A 27899-nucleotide genomic window follows, 5' to 3' on the forward strand; every position below is an offset into this window, starting at 1 on the left:
TATAAGAGAAAAAAACAAAAATATAAAAGATGAATTAGTGAGATAAAGTGAAGTAAGAGTATGAATATAGATGAGAAAAGAGAAAAATGAAAAGGTACTGGAGTTGTAAAATGAAAAATGGAGCAACTTTCATCAAAACTCTATCTAAACAACTTTTCTCACGTGTCATTTTCTTGGGCTCGAATCTGGATCCCCACACTTTGATCAAGTTAAACTAACTATAAACCAATACTTCCAAGCCCAAGTATGATGGGCCCAACTAAACATATCTATACATATTTATTTATGTAATTTGACATTTGTTTTACAGCAATATTTTCAGAGAGTCCATTAAAATTGAAAATATTTATTTACTAAAACACAAAAGCTATTCACTTCAGTTTTTTTTTTCTTTTAGTACTTCATTTTTTATTAATTTTAGTTATTAATTGTTTCCTTATATTTTTATTTTATTTATTAATGAAGTATCTGTTTATGACATTTATATTTATATAACTATACTAAAAACACAAACACTTATCACTCACACTTACTATCTAACTATACTAAAAACACAAACACTTATCACTCACACTTACTATCTAATGTAATTTATATAACTATACAAAAAAAAACAACCACTTATCACTAACACTTACTATCTAATATAATTAGTAACATCACAATATTAGAAAATGTGACTATAACATGGTTAAACATTTACAATATAAATATAACCTATAAATATAACAGGGCATTCAACTAGTTATTATATTATTATTGGATTTAAAGTAATTAACCATGTCGTACAAGATAATGTTTTGAACTGCTCGATACGCAGATTTGGTTATGGACTGAATGTTTCACATATTCTATCTTTTTAACATATACTTTCTTAGTGTGCATATGTGTGGAAGGTGGTAAACTGAAACCATAGCCCAAGAAACTTACGACCTTGTTCCTCAGCGACAGTCATATGATCGGTTTTAGATTCCCTCAGATGCATGTGACGTCCACATATAAAAAGTTGATCTTCAGAGAAAGCTGGCTCCTTGGGATCCAGAAGGCTCTTGATATCCATAGTTATCATCAAAAACACAATAGTTGTATGGTATAGAAGTCTCACAAGCATACATCTCAAACACTTCAATCGAATTACATTTTTTTTTTTTGAACTGCGATATCGACATCAAATGCTCTCATTTGTCACCCACACACGCGTTAGGAAAAACCTAATTCCCGACGATGTTTGCGGTACCATCGAAAGTTGGGAAAACTGATGGAAAACCGTGTGTACTTTTAAATTTTATAAACGCAGCGGAACATGAAAATAAACATATTTTTATTTAATAATAAACATCTTTTATTATTTATAATAAACTTTCAAGTAAAACATTCACACGATTAACGATCCCAACAAGATCCAATTACACCACTAATAATTGTCAAGTAATAAATTCACAAAGAGGAGTTTAGATATACCTTTAGCGAGCGATGCAAGAGCGGTAGAAAGAACTCGCCATGTCTAGGTTGAAACATATATTCAAAGTGTATGAATATCTCTAGGGTTGATCCACACAGCACGTCATACAACACCGATCGGATGCTAGTCCTTATAACTCGAAAACAATATCCCATATTGTTTTATGATTGATTGAAAAGAAAGAAGAAAACTATTTGTTTCTTTTTGATTGACATCGATCGAAAACGAACACACTTTTTCTTCTTGTTGCTATAACTCTTATATCCATAAAATAACACTTGAGGTTTTTATTCTATTGAAATCCTTAGTAGTGTTTTTTCCAGCACCTAAATGGTTGTGTCTTCTTGGTCTATGTATAGCCGTCTCTTACTTCGAAGAGTTTTACAACTTGTGATTCTTTTAATTGAGCTAGTGAATTTAATAACCCGAAAAGAAAACACGGTTTGCTTTTAATAATTAGTCAAAACAATTTGTCATCTACAATCCTATACCATATCTTTATTTATATTTGTTTTTGCCGTCCCACTAACCAAAACAACTTATTTTGTACTATTATATATAATATATAATTAAGATAATATGATAAGATAATATGAAATATGTTTGTGTCTGTACCAATTTCATTTCCCATGAAATGTTGGCTTACAACCAAGAACGCATATATACTTCATATTATATGAATATGTTTCTTTAATTCCAATTGAATAAAGCTTATCCAATAATTTTAGTTAAATTATGTTTTTCAAAACAACGAGTTATAATTATATATCAACAATATATAATAATTGATGTCTAAGTGCTTAAGTGTGTGACCCCATAGGCTCATATGTAAATAGTAATATAGTTATGTGTTGTGTCAGTGCACACAAATCCAACAAACTCCCACTTGTGCATAACACAACATCTGGTAACTATATAGACAATGGTAAGCGTCTAGCAACACGCCAGTGCCCCTAAAAACATACGAGTTATTGTTTCAGCTAAACGGAAAATCATTATTAAAAATAATTTAATGATTGAGCGTCTTATGTCCCTTTATTGTCGATACCGGGTTGACATGAGACATGGATCCAGTCATTCTCATTCGTCAACCAATTATGTTTCTCGATCTAGAAAAACTGAATGTGATCACCAAGTTAGAATTGATCATCAATCAATATAGCTTGGACACGGCCGTGTAAATATTCATTCACTTTCATCGAGGGGCCCAATGGTATCATACTCTCACATAGAGAAATAAATTCCATTTTGATTATATGCATTCGTCATGTACTTTACATCATACCCGATGATGGCCTTTATAACTACCTTGTTCAGGATAGCGTTTAAACATATCAAAGTATAATATGTCATACAATCAAAAACCAACATATACATCTCATGTCTAAGGACACAAAGACATAACCATTATGAGATTCACTATTGACGACGATCCATGTAGTGACATCTCATGATTGGGTCGTTCCAATATTCATCATCAATGAATACATATGAATTTTGGCCTCAACAAGTTAACTATTCACCATCAGTGAATAAAACTAAATTTCATAATAAACTTAATTCATGTTACTCCCATAACATGACCGATTATGGAGATTTAGAATAATCAACAATTATTCATGGATTAAACATGCTAATATAGAACACAGTAATATAAATGAAAACGACCATACCAAGTATCTCAATTCATTTAGATAAAACTGTTTAATGTTCCAGAGATATCCAAATACTAAATTACATATGAAAAGATTAGTAGCTTAACGAAGTCCAATATTACTAGCATGATCATCATGCTGGTTGTGCATCAAGGGCTTCGTGAACGAGTCAGCCATGATATCATCTGTATGAACCTTAAGAATACTTATTTCATTCATCTCGACTTCACGAATGTAGTCAAACTTTCGAAGAATGTGTCGGATACTTTTATGTACTTGTGATTATTTCGATAGTATATTAACACTAGAATTATCACAATACACCTTTAGTAGAAGATTAATGTTGTGAATTACTCCGGGTTCATCAACAAACATCTAAATCCAGACAGCTTCATGAGCAGCTTCTCAGGCTACAATGTATTCTACTTTTGTTGTAGATTGTTCAACCGTTCTCGATTTTGAGCTCTTCCAGTCAACTGTATCATCCATCATAACAAAGACACAACCTGACTGGGATCGAGAATCATTTCGATCAGTTTGGAAACCAGCATTTCAACTCTTCTTCCAAACTACCGTAAACCAAAAAATATATCTTAAGTACTCTGCAAATACTTAAGAATGTTCTCAACAACAATCCAATGTTCTTCACTTGGATTCTGTTGATAACGACCCGTCAAACTCAAAATTAGCGAGACATCATTTTAGTACATAACATGGCATACATAATGGATCCTATAGCCGAAGCATATGGGATACATTTCATTCGTCTTATCTCATCATGTGTGATAAGACTTTGAGATTTACTCAAGGATATGCCCTTTTTCACAGCAATGCTCCAAGGTTTGAGTAATGCATGCTAAATCTCTATAAGATAAGATATGTACATTAATTCAAACCAATAAGCCATTTGAATCTATTTCTATAGATCATGATTCCAAGTATATAAGTAGCTTCTCTAAGATCATTTATGAAAAACGTTTTCAAGCCAAGACTTGACATCTTGCAAGTTGAAATGTTATTTCCAATAAGCAGTATGTCATCAATATACAAGATCAAGAAGACTACTTTGCTCCCACTAGATTTAATGTAAACACAGAGCTCATCTTGTTTTTGAGAAAAACCAAAATCTTTGATATTCTCATCAAACCAAAGATTCCAGCTCCTGAATGCTTGCTTTAATCCATAAATGGATTTTAGAAGCTTGCATGCTTTAATAGGATGCTTATGATATATAGATCCTTTCGGCTGAACCATATATATGTCCTCGCTTAGGTCGCCATTTAGAAAAGCGATTAAGATATCCATTTACCATACTTCATAATCATGAAAAGTAGCTATGGCAATAAGTATCCTAATTTATAAAGCTCACGATCGGTGGAAAAGTTTCATCATAACCTTTTGCCACGAATCGAGATTTGAAAGTGTTTACATTATCGTCCATGCTAGTCTTCTCTTTGAAGACTCATTTACACCCATTGTCTTACAATTGGGTGTAAGATCAATCAAATCACATACTTGATTATTCTTCATGGACCGCATCTCTATATTCATAGCATCTCGTCATTTATCAGATTTAGAATCTGACATGCCCTCACGATAGCTAGAGGGTTCATCATACCTCTTAAGCCAGTGAGGAGTTCTACTAGATTTATGAAGTGCAGGTGCAACACGTTCTAGCTTACCAACAGTGTGCTCAGATTTAACGTGTGGATTACTAGTGCTTATAGAAGGTATGTTACTTTGTGGTTCTTGAATTTCTTCAAGATCTACTTTACTCCCACTAAATTCTTATAAGAGAAGATCTCCTTTTTTAAGAATTCAGTACACCGAGCAGAAAACACTTTGTTTTCAGCTTTGTAGTAGAAGTAATAACCCATTGTTTCCTTTGGGTATCCCATAAAGTGAAATTTAATACTTCAGGGTTTTAATTTGTTTGAAGTGTCATGCTTCACATACACTTCACAACCCCAGAATTTCAAACAAGACAACTTGGGAATCTTCCCATGCCATACTTCACATGGTGTCTTTTCTACCTTCTTGGTTGGAAATATATTGAGTATGCCTACAACAGACTCTAATGCAAAACCCCAAAAAGACCGTGTTAGAGTGGTCAGACTCATCATAGATCAAACCATATCAAGTAAAGTTCGATTCCTCTATTCAGACTCACCATTGAGTAATGGTGTGTGAGGTGAAGTGAATTATAAGACAATCCCACAATTCTACAGGTGGTCCAAAAACTCTTGACTCATATACTCACTTCCTCCATCAGAGTGAAGTGATTTAATGGTCCCTCTAAGCTGATTCTTTACTTTATTTTGAAAGACTTCAAACCTTTCAAAAAACTCCATGTTTATGTTTCAGCAAGTAAACATAACCATATCTACTATAACCATCGGTTATTGTAACGAAGTAAGACTTACCATTTTTAGACATTGTTATAAAGGGCCACATACATCAATATGTATTAGTCCTAAAAGATATGTAGCTCTTTCACCTAAGTCGGAGAAATGAGCTTTTGTCATCCTTTCACATAAACATTACTCACATTCATCAAATGACTCAAAGCCATTTGATTTCAAAAGTCCATAAGAATGGAGTTTTGAAATGCGTTGTTAATATGATCAAGATGACAATGCCATAGATATGTCTTATTCAAGCGTTGCTTGAATTGCTTGGCGGTACAGGTATACATAGAAATCTCATTTGAAATCACACAATGCATATCAATTTCAAAAATACCATCACTTGGATAGGCATTAAGATAAAAAAAATATTATCCTTAGAAATTGAAATATCAAAGTGCGTAAATGCAAGTTCAAAACCAGCATCTTTAAAATCATATTGCTCCTAATACTAGGAGCATAATAACATTGTTCCAACAAAACAATAAGACCACTTGGAAGAGTAAGCTCATAGTGACCAATGGCTTCAATCGAAGCTTGATTCACATTGCCCACTCGCAAATCCGGTGTGCCTTTCTTCAGTATACTATTTCTTCTCAATCCCTTTATATTGTTACAGGTGTGAAGGCCACAACCGGTTAGCAATGATCTAGGAATCACTAGAAGAAGTATATAACTGTATATGAAATATACTTGAGATTTCTAGTCTTACTAGCATTGCCTTTTCTCAGCTCAGATTGGTAGATAGGAAAATTTCCTTCTCCAATTGCCAACCTTTCCACAATGGAAACATTCGGCGTCTTTTGTTGGAATTTCCTTCTTGGATGGTGAAATATTTTTCTGGCAAATGATTTATCATATCCCTTCCACAAAGTATTCGACTTATTCTTTTTCACCCTTTCATCCTACTTCTCCTACTCATTGAACAACTTCCGATAAGCATTTTGCTTAGCAGCAGGAGCTGCGCAAACAGGAGGATCGGATAAGGGTTCTAATTTTGTTCAACTTCCATTCATGCTTGAGAACAATTTTCAGGTTGCAGTGTCAGTCTAGGAAGTTTGAACATTGAGTTTATCCTTCTCCAACAAAGAAGGAAGTGTGTTTTGGTTTACGTTTTGATTATTTGACATCTACAACAGATATAAGATTCAATTTAGTATTTTCGATATTGCGCTTTAATAAATTAACTACCCAAGTTTTTATAATTTTTAAAAACAATTAATTTACGAAAGCCTAAGATCCACATAGAGGTTCCATAGCCACATCTGTTGATCAGCTAGCAGTTATGAAGTCTATTGGTAGGTAGCGGGTACCAATTGCATTACAAGTATAACTCTTAGATCTTTATGGGACCTAGAGATATATGTAGTCCAACAAACCACTATTATCTAATGGCATGTTTGTCCCATCCTTGCCTCGAACTCAGGTCTCACCGTGAATACGATTAAGTCGTCCAATTTGGAAACAGTGAAAATTCACGCTAGTCTCACTAGATCGAAAAATCCAACCCGTGGCTATAATTCAGCCTAGTCTCACTAGATTAGAAAAATAACGAGGAGTGTTTGCAAGCTCATTGGATGGCATGACTTAAATTTGACGGGTATTTTAGAAAATGTTTGTGTTAACGAATAATGCATGCACACAAGATTCGCTACACTATTAGTTTAAAAAAAACATTTTAACTAATTGTATATGTCGATTATGTTTGTGCGTCTAATTTGTTATTTAATTTATAGGATATTAAAAATAACAAATACACAAACGTGTATCGTTTTAAAACAGTTTTAAAAGATGTCGTCCATATATATTATTTGACTTTCAAAATCATTTAACATTAAACTCGTTAGAGTTTAACTTATTTTAAAATCATCAATTTTAATCTTTGAAACTCGTTAGAGTTTTATTTAATGTTTTCATCAAAAAACATTTATAATCAACAATTAAATATAAATGCGTAAAATAAAACACAACCATGCATACACACATACATAGCCTAGCCCAAAAATCCTATGCTTGATCTCATGAGCCGGCATGGGATCAAGAGGTCAAACTAAGGGTAATATCGTAGCTCCCACTTAATTCAAGAATCAAGTGAAAACCTGACAAACGCCATCATTGTCAACTTGACCTGTTCGCCATCTTCTAAGTCAAACTCCATGTTGTATCTTTATCTTCAATCTTCATCTTGTTACATTTATTTAAATTTAAAAATGCAACTAAACTAGTACTTTTACAAATTGAAATAAACTTAAATACAATACTATGAAAATAAAAAATAAATATAATACAACTTTGGCTTCAAAATGGCCTTTCAATAAATCAATAACCAACATGGCTTAAAATTGCCATGACCAACAATCATAACATTCACATATAATCAAACACATAGGTCGGGGTATTACGGGCTATGTATGCAATCACAATTTTAATAACTACATTATTAAAAATCTACATATGGCTTGTCCATGGTTACAATGCATGTGTATAACCATGGAAATAAACACTCAACAATTATAACAATTATTCAAGTCATAATAATTAAATCTACAATTTAAAGTAGTGATATTCTTTCAATTATATTTGTGCGTCATGAGGTTAAGTCTAGATCAACCGAGTTGACTTTAAAAACAAAAAATGTTTTGACTTTCACCAATACACCACAAAGCTAAATCTAAAGAAAATCACGCGACAATTAAGATGGTGTAAAAGCGGCTCTGATACCACTGATGGAAAACCGTGTGTACTTTTAAATTTTATAAACGCAGCGGAACATGAAAATAAACATATTTTTATTTAATAATAAACATCTTTTATTATTTATAATAAACTTTCAAGTAAAACATTCACACGATTAACGATCCCAACAAGATCCAATTACACCACTAATAATTGTCAAGTAATAAATTCACAAAGAGGAGTTTAGATATACCTTTAGCGAGCAATGCAAGAGCGGTAGAAAGAACTCTCCATGTCTAGGTTGAAACATATATTCAAAGTGTATGAATATATCTAGGGTTGATCCACACAGCACGTCATACAACACCGATCAGATGCTAGTCCTTATAACTCAAAAACAATATCCCATATTGTTTTATGATTGATTGAAAAGAAAGAAGAAAACTATTTGTTTCTTTTTGATTGACATCGATCGAAAACGAAAACACTTTTTCTTCTTGTTGCTATAACTCTTATATCCATAAAATAACACTTGAGGTTTTTATTCTATTGAAATCCTTAGTAGTGTTTTTTCCAGCACCTAAATGGTTGTGTCCTCTTGGTCTATGTATAGCCGTCTCTCACTTCGAAGAGTTTTACAACTTGTGATTCTTTTAATTGAGCTAGTGAATTTAATAACCCGAAAAGAAAACACGGTTTGCTTTTAATAATTAGTCAAAACAATTTGTCATCTACAATCCTATACCATATCTTTATTTATATTTGTTTTTGCCGTCCCACTAACCAAAACAACTTATTTTGTACTATTATATATAATATATAATTAAGATAATATGATAAGATAATATGAAATATGTTTGTGTCTGTACCAATTTCATTTCCCATGAAATGTTGGCTTACAACCAAGAACGCATATATACTTCATATTATATGAATATGTTTCTTTAATTCCAATTGAATAAAGCTTATCCAATAATTTTAGTTAAATTATGTTTTTCAAAACAACGAGTTATAATTATATATCAACAATATATAATAATTGATGTCTAAGTGCTTAAGTGTGTGACCCCATAGGCTCATATGTAAATAGTAATATAGTTATGTGTTGTGTCAGTGCACACAAATCCAACAAAAACCCCCCAAGAGACCTTCCCAAATCGCATTGATGTTGGAAATACCATCAAAGGATGGAAACTCCCTGCTTGGAGTGAGAATTGAACCTGAGTTGGCAGTACCCCAAATTGGATCCCACCCGATACGACTCAAGCCAAGCTTTGGTGGTTCAATCGAATTACATGATTTAGCTAATGTTGGATCAAGTAAATTTAGGGCCTGTTGTCTTTCCACAAGCCCAAGTCTTGTATTGTATTTTGTGTAATGCAGTATTAATTATGAGCAAGAATCAACATAATTGGATTTTTTTTTTAAAGAGGCATAGAAAGAGGACAACTTAGTGAAACCGATTAATTGTTATAATTTATAATGTAAAAACATTTTAAAAACCCGAATCGGGAGCTCATAGATTATCGTAATTAATAATGTAACTAAATATATTCATTGTTCTTAGGGAAATTGATGAAAATACATTTTTTTTAAGACTTCAAACAAAATACACTTTTAAAAAAAAAATTTGTCTTTTTACACCATTCGGTAGACGGGATTTCTGTCTACCACCTTTATCCGTCGTCTACTACCATTTTTACAAAGTAGTAGACAGTAACAACAAGGTAGTAGACAGTGAGAACAAAGCAGTAGACAGCCAATTACAAGGTAGCTGACCGTCTACTGCCTTGTTGTTACTGTCTACTACCTTGTTGTAGGTGTCGACTGATATGTATTATTGGTGTCGACACCTACAACAAGGTAGTAGACAATAACAACAAGGCAGTAGACGGTCAGCTACCTTGTAATTGGCTGTCTACTGCTTTGTTCTCACTGTCTACTACCTTGTTGTTACTGTCTACTACTTTGTAAAAATGGTAGTAGACGACAGATAAAGGTGGTAGACAGAAATTCCGTCTACCGAATGGTGTAAAAATACAATTTTTTTTTAAAAAGTGTATTTTGTTTGAAGCTTTAAAAAAAATGTATTTTGAACAATTTCCCTTGTTCTTAAGCTTACATTAATTGTAACAATCAATTTATGCTTATATTAGAACAATTGTTTGCAATTGATTGTAAATCTCAAATGTGAGAATACGTTAATTGTTGGACCCAAATTTATCCCACAGTTTAATGGAGTTTTAACCATTTTAAATTGTTAATTATGAATCATACAACTACAAATGTAAATTGCATACATATTATTGCAGGTTCTCATACAGATGCAACCTCAAAACACCATGATTCCTCATGTTCACAAAGACAACCAATTTATCAGCAAAGTCCAATCATACAGAGTCCATCTTATCGACAAACTTCAGTACTGAAAAATATAACTAACAGTAAGCATGTTGTTACTTTGCTGAATTATATGAAAACTTATCCTATATTTTTCATAAAATTAACAGTGTACCTAATGATCTTTTTTGATGATTTTGCAGCTCCGGATCAATTCAAATCTCCAAGAACACCATCAAAACTTATTACTTCACGCTACATTTCTTCTCCAACATCAAACGTGCCTCCGTATAGGTTACCAAAGAATGGTAAGTACTTCTCTTTAAAACAATAAATAGTAAATCAATGGTTCTGAAAAGTAATCCATTTTATTCAAGTTTATTATTATTATACACGATTTTGTGCTCTGTATTTTCATACCAGATGTCCGTTGCCAAACTACATATTCCCAATCACCAAATACGGTATCTGATTGTTCAAAAGGATCTAAGCGTAGAGGTAGACCACCAATTTACAATTTAGAAAACACACAACCAGTTCCCTTCAACACAATAACAAGTTCCATCAATGTCAATACTAACGGTTAGATGTTCTATACTTTTTTTTTTAATTTTTTTAAAAGAATTCTTAACTAATAAGCACTTCAAAAAATCTCAGTTCCTCCAACAGCCATAACAAGTGAAGTTCATGTAGTCAAGGAAAATAGTAGAATTCACCAATTTTCCTCCTTGACCACGATAAGTTCCGAAGTCAATACAATCACAACTATCGATAGAAACGTAAAAACTTCATCAGGCATAACTTCATGTGGAAGCAGCATGACATCCAATCTTGGGCATTTGTCGGACACTCAACGGATTTCTAGACCAAGGGGAAGACCAAAGAAATATCCACAACAAGATACTTATTTGGTTGAGCCGTCTTCAGAAAACGACACAATAAGCTCGGAAGGTTAATGAGAATTTTGTTATAACACAAATTAATTTATGCATATCAACTTATTATTAAGTATATAGTGTTCTCAAATTCAATATTTTTTACAGGTCAACACTCATCTTCATCTTCGATACAGCTGCCAATAAAATCCAATAAAGACCTTATTACAAAGCGTAGAGGACGACCACCAAAATACGCTTTCAGCTCTAACGACTTGATACCCTGTGCAAGTTCTGCTACGCAAAAGTCTAACATTCAGTCTGTTGACTCTCAATCTGCAAAGATGGCTGGAATATCGACAGGTTGATATATATTATTATTCTGATATTGTACTATTAGTGCACTACCTCATATTCAATATCAACTGCAAAAGTAGTAACCAACCTAAGTATTTATTTTTAACAAATTCAATTAGATACACCATGTAACCATAAGAAACTATAAGAATATAAGTAATTAAGTCCCCGCTTAAACTCTCTTTGATGTATACAGAATATAGAGACATTGGAGATGCTATATATGTGTGTAACGCTTGTAAAGCATGCTTATGGAAATCTGAAGCAATGCGCGGCAACAAGAGTTTCACGAAAAAGATATATTCTCTATGTTGTTTAAACGGAAAAGTAGAACTTCCAACTTTGAATAAACCCCCACAGTTACTCATGGAACTTTTCTCAGGAACTTCGGACAGGTCAAAGAAGTTTGTTGAAAATGTCAAACGTTATAACATGATGTTTAGTTTCACATCTATTGTTGGGAAGGTGGATCATAAAATTAACTCAGGTAAGGGTCCTTATGTTTATCGTATGTGTGGTCAAAATTACCATCTTGGAGGAAGCTTAATACCACAGCCGGGAAAAGAGCCAAGATTTTGTCAGTTGTACATTTACGATACTAAACATGAGGTTGACAACCGAATTAATGCATACAGGTATAAAATATTATCTTCTATCATTTTTTGTAAGGTTTCAAAATTAATATATTTCATACCAGTTTATCTCTAAATATTACTTTAATCATAACATGAATGCATTTAATGGTTTTCGAACTTATTATTTATGACAGCAATTCACACAATGCAAGCAGTAATACAAGCCAATATGGCCTGGATTCTGACACTGTTTTCAGATTAAAAGGATTGCTGGATCAAACGAATCCTTTAGTGAAGAAATTTAGAATGGCAAGAGATAGGTATGACATGAATGAAAAAGAAACTATAAAAATTAAATTAATTGGAAGTAGAGCTAAAGATGGAAGGACTTATAATCTACCTACAGCTGATGAGGTAGCTGCTTTGGTAATCGGAGATATTGATGGCACCACAGACAAAAGGGACATTATTTTGGATAGTCGTTCTAAAGGTTTAAAACGTATCAGTGAGTTGCATCCTTCTTATCTGGCGCTTCAATATCCTATATTGTTTCCGTATGCAGAGGATGGATATCGACCAGAAATTTTTCATAAGGGTGTGGAGATAGAGGATGCCACAGGTCATTCAAAACTAACCATAAGAGAGTTTTTTGCTTTTCGGTTGCAAAAGAGGGTAAATGAAACATCATTGATATTGTTGTCTAGAAAATTATTACAGCAGTTTATAGTTGATGCTTATACAATGGTTGAAAACACAAGGCTTTTTTACATTAGAAACAATCAAAAAGCTTTCAGAAGGGTGCAACTATCTTCTTTATACGAGGCACAAAATTCAGGGGATAATGATGTATCGATTATGGGAACTAGAGTGACACTACCATCATCCTTTACTGGTGGTGCACGATATATGCAGCAAAATTACTTGGATGCCATGGCCATTGTTAGAGCATTTGGCTATCCTGATTTTTTATAACATTCACATGCAACTCTCAGTGGCCAGAAATTCTTAGGTTTTTGGAACCATATAATTTGAAACCCGAAGACCGTCCTGATATAACCACCTGTGTTTTTAAGATTAAGTTGGATGCATTAATGAAACAAATCAAGAAAGAGAAACTCTTTGGTAAACTACAAGGACGTAAGTTACTTTTAAATGTTGCAAGATCTTCATTTTAATTAACATTACATTTAAATTACTATTTGTTAAGTTATTTTATAGCCATGCTTACTAATATATAAACTTACGATGAACAGATCTCTATGTCATAGAGTTTCAAAAAAGAGGTCTACCACATGCGCATATATGCATATTTATAGACAAAGAAGACAAAATACCAAATCCAGAGGACATAGATAAGTTTATATGCGCTGAAATACCAAACAAAGAAGACGATCCAGAGTTGTACACACTTGTCCAGGATTTTATGATGCACGGACCTTGTGGCCCAAAACACCTTTCATGTCCTTGTATGGTAAACAAAGAGTGTTCAAAGCATTTTCCTAAGGATTTTACAGACGAAACACATTTTGATAAAGAAGGATATCCTCTGTATAGGAGACGTGACGATGGGAACTTTATTATGAAAAAGGACTCGAAACTTGACAACAGGTCAGACCCTTTTCCACCACTCTATTTTAACAAGTTTTTTTTAAAGAACTGCATAATTCAGCTTTTAATTAAGTAGGGAGATAAGTACGTACGATATATTAAAAATTCACATAATTTAGAATTTGGTAAAAATGTGTGTTCTAAACATCGTATTTTCCATGTCAAAATATAATTTTAGTTGTATCAACTAAATGTTAAGCCTATTAATTAAACTATCATTAATAATTAAAAATATCATAAATTTGCTCTATGCTTAATTATTTATAAACAGCCATGGTTGCAAATATTTTTAATGTATGAATTTATTTATATTACCCGCTAACTATTAAATGTTATTGTGCCGGAACGTTGTTCCATACAACAAAACACTCTTGAAACAATACCAAGCTCATATCAACGTCGAGTCGTGCAATCAAATTGGATCCATAAAATATTTGTTCAAATATATAAACAAGGGTCCAGATAGGATATCCGTGTCATTTCAAGAAGATGCTACTACCGCAGATAACAGTAACTGTATGAAAAAAGGAGAAAGATGAGATAGCTGAGTATTATAGCTGCAGATACATTTCAGCGTGTGAGGCCTCTTGGCATTTATTTAATTACGAAATTGTTAATAGGTCACCAGCAGTGTACAGACTTTCTTTTCACCTGCCAGACCACCAACCAATTGTATTTGATGAAGACGAGCCCATGGAATCTGTTCTTGAAAAGCCATCAGTGGGTGCTTCTCAATTTATAGAATGGATGAACCGAAATCGACATGATAATGAAGCACGCCAATACACTTATGTTGAATTTCCAAGATACTATGTTTGGAATGGTAATACCCGAAAGTGGACTAAAAGAACAAGCCAGAAAACTGTTGGACGGATCCATTTTGTGCATCCTAAATCAGGTGAGTCTTACTATCTTCGTATATTATTGAACAAGGTAAGTGGACCAACGTGTTTTGAAGATATACGAACGGTTGATGGTAAGGTGCATGATTCATTTAAGGAAGCATGTTACGCACTAGGACTTTTAAATGATGACAAGGAATACATTGCTTCCATTAAAGAGACTCATACTTGGGCTTCTGAACACTATTGTCGTGGATTGTTTGTATCATTAATTACATCAGATAGTATTGCTTGTCCAGACCGTGTATGGAAAGAAACGTGTGACTTACTATCTGATGATCTCAAACACGAAGTTCCAGAAAGGTTAAGAACAAATGGTATGTTACTTATATCAATTCCTTTTTATTTTTTATATCAAATTTAATCATATGTTATTTTGTAATAAAGTAAATTTATAAATTAAATTTAAAATAAAGTATGCCCTATGCAACACTTTGTTTTATGATAAGCATACTTTGTTCTTAAAAATATTTTGAATTTTAGAATATATTATTTCGTTACTCTTTAATGATACCGCAATTTGGCAGCTTACTTTTTTTTCTTCATACTTATATATTATATCACGTTTTCGTGCAGATGTTGACAAATTGACAAACGTTCTTCACAATTTGGCTCTGGCTAAAATTGAAATTGAGTTAAATCGTTCAGGTGCAACGTTGAAAAATATACCAAACATGCCCTTTCCGGATTATGAATTCATAAATACTTCTTGCAACATGCTAATACAAGATGAATTGAACTACAACATTGCTGATCTTGAAGAAGAGCATCGTACCTTATGTGCTACCATGACAACGGAGCAAAAAGTAGTTTACGACACTATTATTGCTACTGTTGATCAACAAGCTGCTGGATTATATTTCGTTTACGGATATGGTGGAACCGGTAAAACTTTTGTTTGGAAAACCCTTGCAGCAGCTATTAGATCACGTGGAGACATTGTTATTAATGTAGCATCAAGCGGTATAGCAGCTTTACTACTAACCGGTGGTCGAACAGCACATTCTCGATTTTCCATTCCAATTAATGTTCTAGAAGATTCTTTTTGTTCTATTCAACCGGATAGTGAACTTGCTAAACTTTTGAATCAGGCAAAACTAATCATTTGGGATGAAGCTCCCATGATGCACAAACACTGTTTTGAGGCTTTTGATAGGACTATGAGGGACATTATCCGTCCACAAGCGAAACATAAACCATTTGGTGGTAAGGTCGTTGTTTTTGGTGGAGATTTTCGACAAATTCTACCTATCATACAAAGAGGTACAAGAGCAGAGATAGTTAACGCATCACTACATTCTTCGTATTTATGGAGAGATATAACTGTGTTAGAACTAACCAAGAACATGCGTTTGAGAAGTGGCACTAATGAAATGTACGATTCTGAATTAGCTGACTTTGCATATTGGATTCTAAAAATTGGTGAAGGAAAGCTTAACTTGCCGAATGATGGTGAAGCAGATATAGATTTCCAAGACGATATTTTGCTTAAAACCAACGAAAACCCCATTGAGACTATTATAGACTCCACCTATCCTAGACTTCGTGAGAATATGTCAAACCCTAAATTCTTCCAAGATAGAGCCATACTTGCTCCTACTAATGAACAAGTTGACTCTATCAATGATCATGTTTTGTCCAACATAGATGGTGATGAAAAAGTCTACTATAGTTCAGATAGTCTTTGTCTGGATAAAGATGATGATTTATTTGCACAACAGTTATATTCACCTGAGATATTGAATGAACTTAAAGTGCCTGGAGTCCCTAACCATAAATTAACTCTTAAAGTAGGCGTACCAATTATGTTACTTCGTAACATTGATCAGTCGAAAGGTTTGTGTAATGGTACTCGACTTCAAGTTGAAAGACTTGGTGAACACACAATTGAAGCACGAATCATCACTGGGCATTCGTTTGGTAACATCACTTACATTCCAAGGATGATAGTTGCTCCTACTGACAATAAGATTGCTGTCAGATTTCAGCGTAGGCAGTTTCCTATTTCAGTGTGTTTTTCAATGACGATTAATAAGAGTCAGGGACAATCGTTGGCTAATGTTGGTTTATATCTTCGTAAACCGGTTTTCACTCATGGGCAGCTATATGTTGCTGTTTCTCGTGTGACTAGCAAAAAGGGCTTAAAAGTAGTCCTCTTAGACGACAAGGGAAAGGACACATGCAAAACGAAAAACGTAGTATACAAAGAGGTTTTGCAAAGTATAACAACCAAATCATAGGTAATACTTTTATGTCCATATTATTTAATAGCCAATTCAGTTTTTTTTTAATTTTAACGTATTATATATTACAACTGTGACTTCACATTTCAGGGATGTTCACATCAGTTACCTATCTGCTTCTCAACATTTCTGTTATTACCAAATTATGTTGGAGTCAAAGAAATATTCAAGGTAAATTATATTACATTATTTTGTTTACATATAATACTCCTAATACTACCTTATTATCCTTCAAGGCTTAATAAACCGTCAACAATGTTGATAAACAAGATACACCATTATTTGTTCAAGAGTAGTTATGACACCGCTAATTGTAATCCAACTGACAAAAATCTGATTATTAAAATGCCTCAGATTGATCGCTAATTATTGGTCATCATATGAATTTTTTTCGGGTTTTCTTGACTTTTAATGTGAAACAAGTTTTATCATTTATCTTCTTATTTGATTCATCTTTATTTTGCTTATATAGGGACATAAGTTGGCACACTGATATTGATCCATGTTTTATTGCAGTTGCTTATTATTTGTTGATAAAGAACAGATTCCAAGATTGATTAACAAGTGTATCTATTGCATTTGCAGGTCCAACGTTAACACTTTCAAGTGATGCAGTCTGATCAGTTATTTGGCAGCTACAACCATTGCAAACTTAGATATTTTCAATACTCAATGTGGGAATTGTTAATTTTTTTAGGTACTGAAACACCTATCAGTTATTATGCATTGATGGTGTCTTATGAATTTTAATTTCATAACATTTGTGATTTTTTCGTTTAAACCAATATTTAACAGTCATCTTTAATCCTTTATTGCATAATTATTGTTCCAGATTCATTATTTGTATATGCAACATGTTTAGTGTTAGTATATGTATTCTAGATGGGTCAGACTACCTGATTTACAATTAAATTATCATATTTATATGTATTGTAGCAAATATAAAATGTCTAGACTGATCAAGTAAAACTGTTCCATTGTAGCTGCTGATGTTATGTAAAATTGGGTTTAAAATCACGGTTGGTATTAATAAACTAAAATCAAAAAACATATCAATATTAGTTGTTGGTACAATTAAATTAAGAAATTAGCTTATGAGTTCATTGGCAAAAATAAACCCGTGAGTTTTGGCCTAAAAAATAGGTAAATCAAACATTTTTGACTTATAGTCCAATCTATTGATAAACAAACTCCTATTTTAGTGGCAATTAATTATACTCTCAATTTTTATCAAAAATAAGGTTTTAAACAATCTAATCAAATCATTGACGTGTTTTCTTTTAAAATAATTATACTACAAACCAACTTCACAATAGGGTCAGCAATCACGGTATATTTTGCTTCTTCTTTGTTAAAAATAAATCCCATACCTCTATTTAATTATAAAACTCCTTATTAACAGAATACCCAACGATGGTGTAACAGGTACCAGGAAACAGAACATGAACAATCCTGTGGAAGCTACTGAAATTTATACGCAACCTACACATAATCAAAGGAATAAACGTGGTAAATACAAGAAGAAATAATTGTCACCAGAGGAACAGGTTAATTGTTTTGTATTTACTAAATCAATTCTTACTTTATCATCCATATGTTTATGTATGATAGTCTTTGATCAACGTTTTCTGCCTCTATTTTTATCGATTACACTTTTCACCATGATAACATAATTATTTCTATGATATAGGAATTATGTGATCAAGATATTAAGAACAAAAAAAGAATTGCAGTCCAGAAATGTCGCCAACAAAAAAAGGTACTTTTTATGTTATACTGTTAGTGTTTAGGTTATAATACGTACACACGAACACGCTTTACACTCATCACTTATAACCTGAAACACAATTGTTTCAGTCGTTAATTATAAACAACCTCACTAATTTTGTAATTTAAAAAGATCTATTTGAAACATATATGTAACTAGCTATACTCTGATTTCATTATAATCAATAGTAAAACCAACTTTTATAATAAACCAAAACTGTTGGTTGTCTAAATTACGTACAAGATATTGATTAAAAATATGTTTGTAAAAATATTTTGATTTTGAATAATATAGGAATGCTTAGATAATCTGCAAAATACTATTCAACATCTCAATCAACAGCTTCAAGAACAACACACAGCCGCTCAAAAGGTTTGAAACTATAAGCGTATTTTATTTTAATTTGTTTACATATTGTAACTTTATCAATAAATCTTAATATGTCATTATAGCAATTTAATTTCAAACTAATGTAAAATACAAACATATTTCAGGTGTTGAGTTGTCATCACATCAATCCTGGTAATTTTATATTACAATACATTTAACAAGTTATATGTAATTCTATACAATTGAAATTTAAAAAAAATATATATCAATTAATTGACTAAACAGATCCTGGTAATTTTCGATCTATATACTTGGTCTGGTACGAAGAGCATGATCAAATGGTAATAACGCTGCAAAAAAAGTTGATGCTGCAGTCTACTGATAATCAAATTGATCCGCTTAACAAACAAATATTAGATCATTATATCGAATTAGCAAAACAAAAAAGCAATGCAGCAAAATTAAATGTATTTAGCATTTTATTTGGATCGTGGATGTCGCATGTAGAACAATTTCTTGCTTGGTTAGGTGGACTAAGGCCCTCCAATATAGTAAAGGTCAGTAATTAATTTGAAATTTTATATATACATAGATATCTAACGTATGAATATATATATATATATATATATATATATATATATATATATATATATATATATATATATATATATATATATATATATATATATATATATATATATATATATATATATATATATATATATATATATATATATATATATATATATATATATATTTAAATTTTTGTAATTTTGACATGTAGTTAATTACTAACCACGTGGAACTAAGTGAAAGACAAATTGGTAAGATGAATTCATTGAAAGATGCAACCTTAGAAGAAGAAATGAAAATTTCAACTTACGTTCACAATTTACAAGATACTTTAGCTGATTCTTTCAACGGCAAATCCTTTGTTGATAAAGGAGACTTTTCAGCAATGAACAATTATTCAAATCAAATGTCTGAAAATCTAGGGAGAATGTCAGTTGTTAGCACCTATTGCGATCAGGTAAAATCTCATTTTTTTAAGTTAAATTTTTATTTGATTTATTAATAATTTTTGTTTAAATTTTGTTGTGCATTTATTGAAATGTATGTTATTCTACAGGCCGACGAATTACGTATTACTACTCTTGAAAACTTACAAACTATACTCACTACTAGGCAACACGCTTTGGCATGGATCACATTACACAACTATCAGAAAAGATTGCTTTCATTTAATCACCAATGGCAAGCTATACCCATATGAGAACATATTTTAATTGTCATAATTTTCAAGAGATTGAATAATATGGTATTTGAAACAACTGTTAGTGGTTGACTATATTGCTATTATAGTGTTTATTACCATAAGACCATACAGCTACTATGTTCATTATGACTCAATTATTTCATAATTGTTCATCATTTTAAATTTAATTTCACTGTTATTATTTAATTGAACCCGTGAAGCCGCGGGTCTTTAACTAGTAAGCTATAAATATAACAGGGCATTCAACTAGTTATTATATTATTATTGGATTTAAAGTAATTAACCATGTCGTACAAGATAATGTTTTGAACTGCTCGATACGCAGATTTGGTTATGGACTGAATGTTTCACATATTCTATCTTTTTAACATATACTTTCTTAGTGTGCATATGTGTGGAAGGTGGTAAACTGAAACCATAGCCCAAGAAACTTACGACCTTGTTCCTCAGCGACAGTCATATGATCGGTTTTAGATTCCCTCAGATGCATGTGACGTCCACATATAAAAAGTTGATCTTCAGAGAAAGCTGGCTCCTTGGGATCCAGAAGGCTCTTGATATCCATAGTTATCATCAAAAACACAATAGTTGTATGGTATAGAAGCCTCACAAGCATACATCTCAACACTTCAATCGAATTACATTTTTTTTTTTTTTTTACTCTGCGATATCGACATCAAATGCTCTCATTTGTCACCCACACACACGTTAGGAAAAACCTATTTCCCGACGATGTTTGCGGTACCATCGAAAGTTGGGAAAACCCCCCAAGAGACCTTCCCAAATCGCATTGATGTTGGAAATACCATCAAAGGATGGAAACTCCCTGCTTGGAGTGAGAATTGAACCTGAGTTGGCAGTACCCCAAATTGGATCCCACCCGATACGACTCAAGCCAAGCTTTGGTGGTTCAATCGAATTACATGATTTAGCTAATGTTGGATCAAGTAAATTTAGGGCCTGTTGTCTTTCCACAAGCCCAAGTCTTGTATTGTATTTTGTGTAATGCAGTATTAATTATGAGCAAGAATCAACATAATTGGAATTTTTTTTAAAGAGGCATAGAAAGAGGACAACTTGGTGAAACCGATTAATTGTTATAATTTATAATGTAAAAACATTTTAAAAACCCGAATCGGGAGCTCATAGATTATCGTAATTAATAATGTAACTAAATATATTCATTGTTCTTAGGGAAATTGATGAAAATACATTTTTTTTAAGACTTCAAACAAAATACACTTTTTAAAAAAAAAATTGTCTTTTTACACCATTCGGTAGACGGGATTTCTGTCTACCACCTTTATCTGTCGTCTACTACCATTTTTACAAAGTAGTAGATAGTAACAACAAGGTAGTAGACAGTGAGAACAAAGCAGTAGACAGCCAATTACAAGGTAGCTGACCGTCTACTGCCTTGTTGTTACTGTCTACTACCTTGTTGTAGGTGTCGACTGATATGTATTATTGGTGTCGACACCTACAACAAGGTAGTAGACAATAACAACAAGGCAGTAGACGGTCAGCTACCTTGTAATTGGCTGTCTACTACCTTGTTGTTACTGTCTACTACTTTGTAAAAATGGTAGTAGATGACAGATAAAGGTGGTAGACAGAAATTCCGTCTACCGAATGGTGTAAAAAGACAATTTTTTTTAAAAAAAGTGTATTTTGTTTTGAAGCTTTAAAAAAAATGTATTTTGAACAATTTCCCTTGTTCTTAAGCTTACATTAAGCATCTTATAGATACTGAATATCCTTAAAACAGAGCAAACACAGAGCAAGATCTGTGGCAAAACTATGACCATGATAGATGATGTATAAAGTAAATTTATGTCAAAGTAAATTCCTCTTGGAACAATGTTGGTGGAGTCAAAAATGCAATTTATTTGCAGTATGCATGCAATGGGAAGTGGATTATAATTATTATCTGAATTCTTCATGATCTATCATATGAAATGTTATTATTATTAAACTATATATGAGTAAGCCAATACTTACTCTACCATTACAAGTCATATTGTTCAGTTAATGTATAATTTATGTTGCTAATTATAATTGTTAAGGATTCAACGTAATATCTTATTTTATAATGTTTGTATAGTAAAGTTTGGATCTTCATCTAAGAACCTTTTCAAACGAATCCATGAATCAAACCCGGATGGACCTAAGTTACTTAAATTGGCTACCAACTAATTTATACAGATATTACATACATATTGAACTTAGTGTAGAGAATGTTCAAACTTACTTACATATAAAATTTTCAAGTTGAATTTGAAAAGGCATGCAATAGTTTATATCAGGAATACATTTTCAATCAGGCATGCAATTGAAATATTGCAATTACAAAGTGCGGGTGATATCATATTCTTTAAAATGTAGGATAGAAGGAATGGTAGTTTTTTTTACGGTCGACATATTATAAGTAACTAGCAAGAAGCTAACTAACTATTGAAGAAAAAAAGCAACTTGGACAAGGTTTTGGATAGAGGTATAATTGGGTAACAAATCCATTCTATCCATTTTTGTAACGATTTTACGACAACTGGGATAGAAGGAATACTAGTAATTTAATAAACACTTTAAAGTGTTTGAAGTGATTTCGCGATTGATAATTAAGGGGATCCACCTGATTTAGTATAGAGAATTCGTAGTGTTTAAGAAACCGACAGCAACGGGAACTAGCCTACTGCATTTATATTGTTAGTTTAACGGTTTATGATATCTATATACTCCGTATATATTAAAAAAGAAGTGAAGATAACCACATATATTTCTTGAGATGTACATATCTCCGAGTTATAAATAGAAGTCGTTCATGCTGTTTCCTAAAATTTTCATAATCACATAAATCGGAAATTACTAGAAAAAGAATATATGAATAACAACAGGTATTAATTCTAGTGGGACTACTGATTAGTGATTAGTTACCCCAAACTGGACCTTCCTGCCTTTTCTTCCACAAGTATAATATATATATATATATATATATATATATATATATATATATATATATATATATATATATATATATATGTTGATATATACTAGGAGTAATACTAATACTAATACTAATACTAATAATTTTGATAATAACATTGAAAAGGTTCAAAGAGATTAAAGCCAACAACACACACAACTGGTCTGCATAACTGAAGTCACAACAAATTATCTGTCTATTGACCACCAACCCTAAAAAGGTTTGGTTAAATACTTACTACAATAACGGTCTTTGTAATTCTAAATTATATGTTCCCATGTCAGATGTGGTCCGAAAGTCTGCATGCTGAACATATTTCATAATCCAATCTGCTTCATGGGATCGAATACATACCAACCTCATGAAAAGTTATTTTAGCATCAATAGAAGCTCGGGAAAATTTCATGATTGACGACTTAATTCTTTCATGTTGTGTGTTCCAATCTTCTTCTCCAGGGTAGATAATGAAATCTTGCAGGACGGTCCCATACTTGAGCGTAAACTTAGCAAGACTCATGCCATGATACTCTGTAACCCCTTGAATCGTTACGAACTTTAGATACTTTAGAAGGGGACTCAGACCTTCAATTTGTGATTCCCAGTAGTTTTCTTGTTCAAAATAACTCAGTGCTTGCACCAAGGGTCTGTTAAACTACGAGAGAAAAAAAACATTATTTGAGTTAAACAAATCTTTTATAAGATCTAATAGGGAAAACAAGAAGTTAAGTTTATATGATACTTACTTTTCTTGGAGGATTGTTAAGATTGTTAATCTTGATAGTTAATGTGTGAACCATAGGGCAGACCTTGAGTACATTTGCCAAACATGAAAACCGGCTAGGGTGCACTTCCAGTGAATTCAGCTTCCCAAATGGAAGGAAAAAAATATTCACAAGAGAATTGTTGCTGCACATGATCTATTTCCAAGAAGAGTCAATTCTGTCTTACGACTAATTTGGGCCAAATATATGTTTCTAGTATAAATCTAATAATGACATGGTTAGTTATCGGGTTTTTCATATTCGGATTACTAGAGAGGGTGAGTATTATTAACTCTGTTGTACGCGTCCTATCCGGAACAGTCCGTACCGATTCCCAAGGTCACCCCAAGATTTGAACCAGTGATCTCTTGCAGGCAGGGGCGATTTTATGAAGGGACAAGCGGGGGGAGCCACCCCCAGTGGATTTGCAATTTTTAGTGTAAAAATTTTGGATTTTTCGACTTTGCCCCCGGTGAATTTTTTTTTTCTCCCAAAAACTTAAATATTTGGCCCCAAAACCTTCAAATTTTGCCCAACAATCTCCAAATTTTACCCCAAAACCTTCAAATTTTGCCCCAAAAATCTCCATAATTTGCCTAAAAATCTCTTTTTTTTGTCCCAAAACCTTCATATTTTGCCCAAAAAAATTGCTACAGTTTTAATTTTTTTTTTTTTGCCCCCGGTGGAAAAAAATCCTGGTACCGCCACTGCTCGCAGGACCCCAACCACTTGGCTATCTTGGGATTGTTATCAATGACATCGTATGTTTAGTTCTTAAATGTACGAGAGAAGGTATGTAATCGAATTTTTTTTTGAAATAGTAATATTTGGTAACATGTTTACGAAACTAGAAATTTTGAAAAAAACTTTACAAAACTAGTAAAACCGGAGTTTCAAACTCCGGTTTGGTCAAATCGGTGTTCCAAAGTCCGGTTTCAATCTACTTTGTTCACGTGGCAGAGTGACATGGCAAACCGGACTTTGAAACACCGGTTTACCACGTGGGTTTTTTTTTTTTTTTTTTTTTTTTTTTTTTTTTAGGGATTATGGGATGAGCTCATTTTTTTTTTAAAAAGTTTTAATTGTTTTTGCTAGATTTAAGGGATGAATATCAATTATTAATAAGCTAATTTGAAACTTCTTTTATGTAGTTTGAGAAGTGAAAGTTCAGATAGTTATTACTCCTTAATACGTATGAATTTGTTTGAAATCTTGCGTAATCAAGTTGGGAAATGAAATAAACATGATTGTAATGTTGAGAAATGGAATGGACTCTGAGATGTGTGATTTGGCTCTGTGCATGAGTAAATATAAGTTGAGAAGTCATCATGTCATCTACGCATTATTTAACTATATATATATATATATATATATATATATATATATATATATATATATAAATTTTAAAATAATTAAAAAAAATTTATAGACAAATAAACGAACTCATCTCCATCTCAGAATCCTAAAAAAAAAAAAAATGCCACGTGGCAAACCGGTGTTTCAAAGTCCGGTTTGCCATGTCACTCTGCCATGTGGACAAAGTAGATAGAAACCGGACTTTAGAACACCGGTTTGGCCCAAACCGGAGTTTGAAACTCCGGTTTTACTAGTTTTATAAAGATTTTTTTCAAATTTCTCGTTTTGTAAACATATTAAAAAATATTACTATTTCAAAAAAAAATTCGTATGTAATCTAGTACGATAATTAACTGAAGTAGTAATTTATAAACTTCAGTTACAGCATGCAATCTGGTTTGATAATCAAGAGAAGCAACCATTTCAATATATGTTTGTCACATAAAATGTGAGATCCATATAATTCATAATGGAGATTTATAAGAGTTAATTCTTCTACTTTTAGTATTAGTTTCACATATGTATGTTGCACTGTACTGTTTTTTGATTCGCAATATCAAATTCCTTGAATGCACTCATATGAACATTAATTCAAAATGTATAGACAGTACCGTAAACTATCAGGGAAACTCATCAACCTTGAGGTTGTGAGTTCGAGTCGGACAAAAAGGGTGTGTATGTGTTTGCTGTTAAAAATAGAATATTAATATTAAAAAGTTCTAAATTTACCTCAACTAACGATTGTTCTAGCGTTAAAGATACCGCATTAGAGAGTGCAGTGAGAAAACTAGATGCGCTTTCGAGCCTATCAGCACCAAGAGTTTCTCTGCTTACAAGTAACCCAAGAGTGACATCAGCCAAACAATCCAGATTCGACCAACAACTTTTACCAGGAATGGCAGTATTCACCCAAACAAAGCTGCGTAATGTCGGTGTATCGATTTTAAGCCAACATTTATCCATATAATCAATTGCCCTAAAACAATTTGAAACTCTAAGTGTCTCCAATTTAGGTGACAAAATCTCCAAACCTTGTAACCATCTACAATTTTCCATAACTAGTTCTTCTAGTAAAGGACAAGCAACTCGAAGGTGTACCATATCGCAACATTGAGCTAAATACAGTTTCCTTAGCTTCGGAAACGTGCTATCAGTGAACATATCAGTTAAAGACGAATATATCCCTAGGTGAACATCCGAAAACGATAAAGTTTCAAGGTTTTTAAACCCTGAACTTATTATCTTATCCGGAAGTAACCTAAAACCATAAAGAGATTTTATTTTCAAAACCCTTAAACAATCATTCCTAATTATGCTTCTAGGAAAGTTAAATGCATCATTATATGTAGTTTCAACCCTCATATCGAGTTCTTGAACTCTAAGCCTAACCGCATTACGTATCACTGAATTAAGTGCACTAAAACTCATCGAAGCGTAAAAACGAAGAAGTCTTACTTCGGAATTGTTGTTACGAGAAGATAAAATCTGGTTTATCGCATTTCCTAGATTCTTTAAGTAAAGAATCTTTGCATTAGAATCTTCTGGAAATGTTACAAACTTTGTGAAATCAAGATCCGGAAAATTATACCAAACATTCCTCCATTTTTTCGATAAGATGCTCATTCGTACGATGGTTTCGATGAGGGGAGCGGGAAGACGATTAAAAATGTCGTAAAGAACAGCATCAGGGAGATGAGTGATGCGATCTTCTCCGGTGATGTTGGTTTCTGATTTTATATTGATGAGGTTATTATGAAGCCTTCGTTTTTTGGCAGATCTTGTTTCCATTGCATTGTTTTTGAAGATCAATGCTAAATTCATGATTTGTTATGTAGTGAATGAGATGGTAAATAGGTTAGGGTTTGAAAAGTTCAACGAGTGAAGTTTGTTTGATCGTAAAATAAGAGGACCGATTGAGTTAATTCTAATTCGACTTGACACCTATTTTCTTTGAGTTGGACATTTTTACATGAGTAATAAATTGCATTAATTGTTTAAAAAATTAATATTATATAACTAGTGATCAACAAAAATCAAATTGCATGGAAGGAAATCAAAGGATTTGATGCCTTCTTCTCAAATTCGCCACTACCCACTTCTCTCTAGTTTCTTATACTAAAAATTCTGCATTTTGGATGAAACCAGTTGTAGAGCTCTCACTTCGCGCCGGGGGCTCCATTTTGAATGCGAGTTAAAAAAACAGTCTTGATCTATTTTGTAAAAAAAAAAAAATTCGACATCTAACAATGAAGGGTTGTTCCTTTTGTGAAAGTTGCTTCTTTTAGCGTTCTTTTTTTTTTAAAGTTAGTTGATCTATTTTGTAAAAA

General features: G+C 32.5%; 2 protein-coding genes across 2 annotated transcripts; one reads left to right on the plus strand and one right to left on the minus strand.

Moving 5' to 3' along the window:
* Positions 1-1224: 1224 nt before the first annotated feature.
* On the plus strand, positions 1225-20469 carry LOC139849511 (uncharacterized). The gene is made up of 18 exons (XM_071839161.1): positions 1225-1272; positions 9313-9517; positions 10511-10642; positions 10742-10846; positions 11334-11489; positions 11582-11776; positions 11967-12405; positions 12540-13284; positions 13338-13482; positions 13599-13953; positions 14574-15172; positions 15432-17065; positions 17189-17269; positions 18789-18857; positions 19161-19238; positions 19571-19753; positions 19981-20226; positions 20326-20469. The coding sequence occupies exons 1-18, from the start codon at positions 1225-1227 to the stop codon at positions 20467-20469; spliced, it is 5559 nt and encodes a 1852-aa protein (XP_071695262.1).
* Positions 20470-20851: 382 nt separating this feature from the next.
* Positions 20852-27393, minus strand: LOC139849512 (putative F-box/FBD/LRR-repeat protein At4g03220). The gene is made up of 4 exons (XM_071839162.1): positions 26302-27393; positions 24199-24318; positions 23814-24107; positions 20852-21025 (listed from the first exon to the last, which is right to left on the minus strand). The coding sequence occupies exons 1-4, from the start codon at positions 27391-27393 to the stop codon at positions 20852-20854; spliced, it is 1680 nt and encodes a 559-aa protein (XP_071695263.1).
* Between the last annotated feature and the right edge of the window lie 506 nt (positions 27394-27899).

This window comes from Rutidosis leptorrhynchoides, chromosome 5, assembly GCF_046630445.1.
Source record: "Rutidosis leptorrhynchoides isolate AG116_Rl617_1_P2 chromosome 5, CSIRO_AGI_Rlap_v1, whole genome shotgun sequence".
NCBI classification, from domain to species: Eukaryota; Viridiplantae; Streptophyta; class Magnoliopsida; order Asterales; family Asteraceae; genus Rutidosis; species Rutidosis leptorrhynchoides.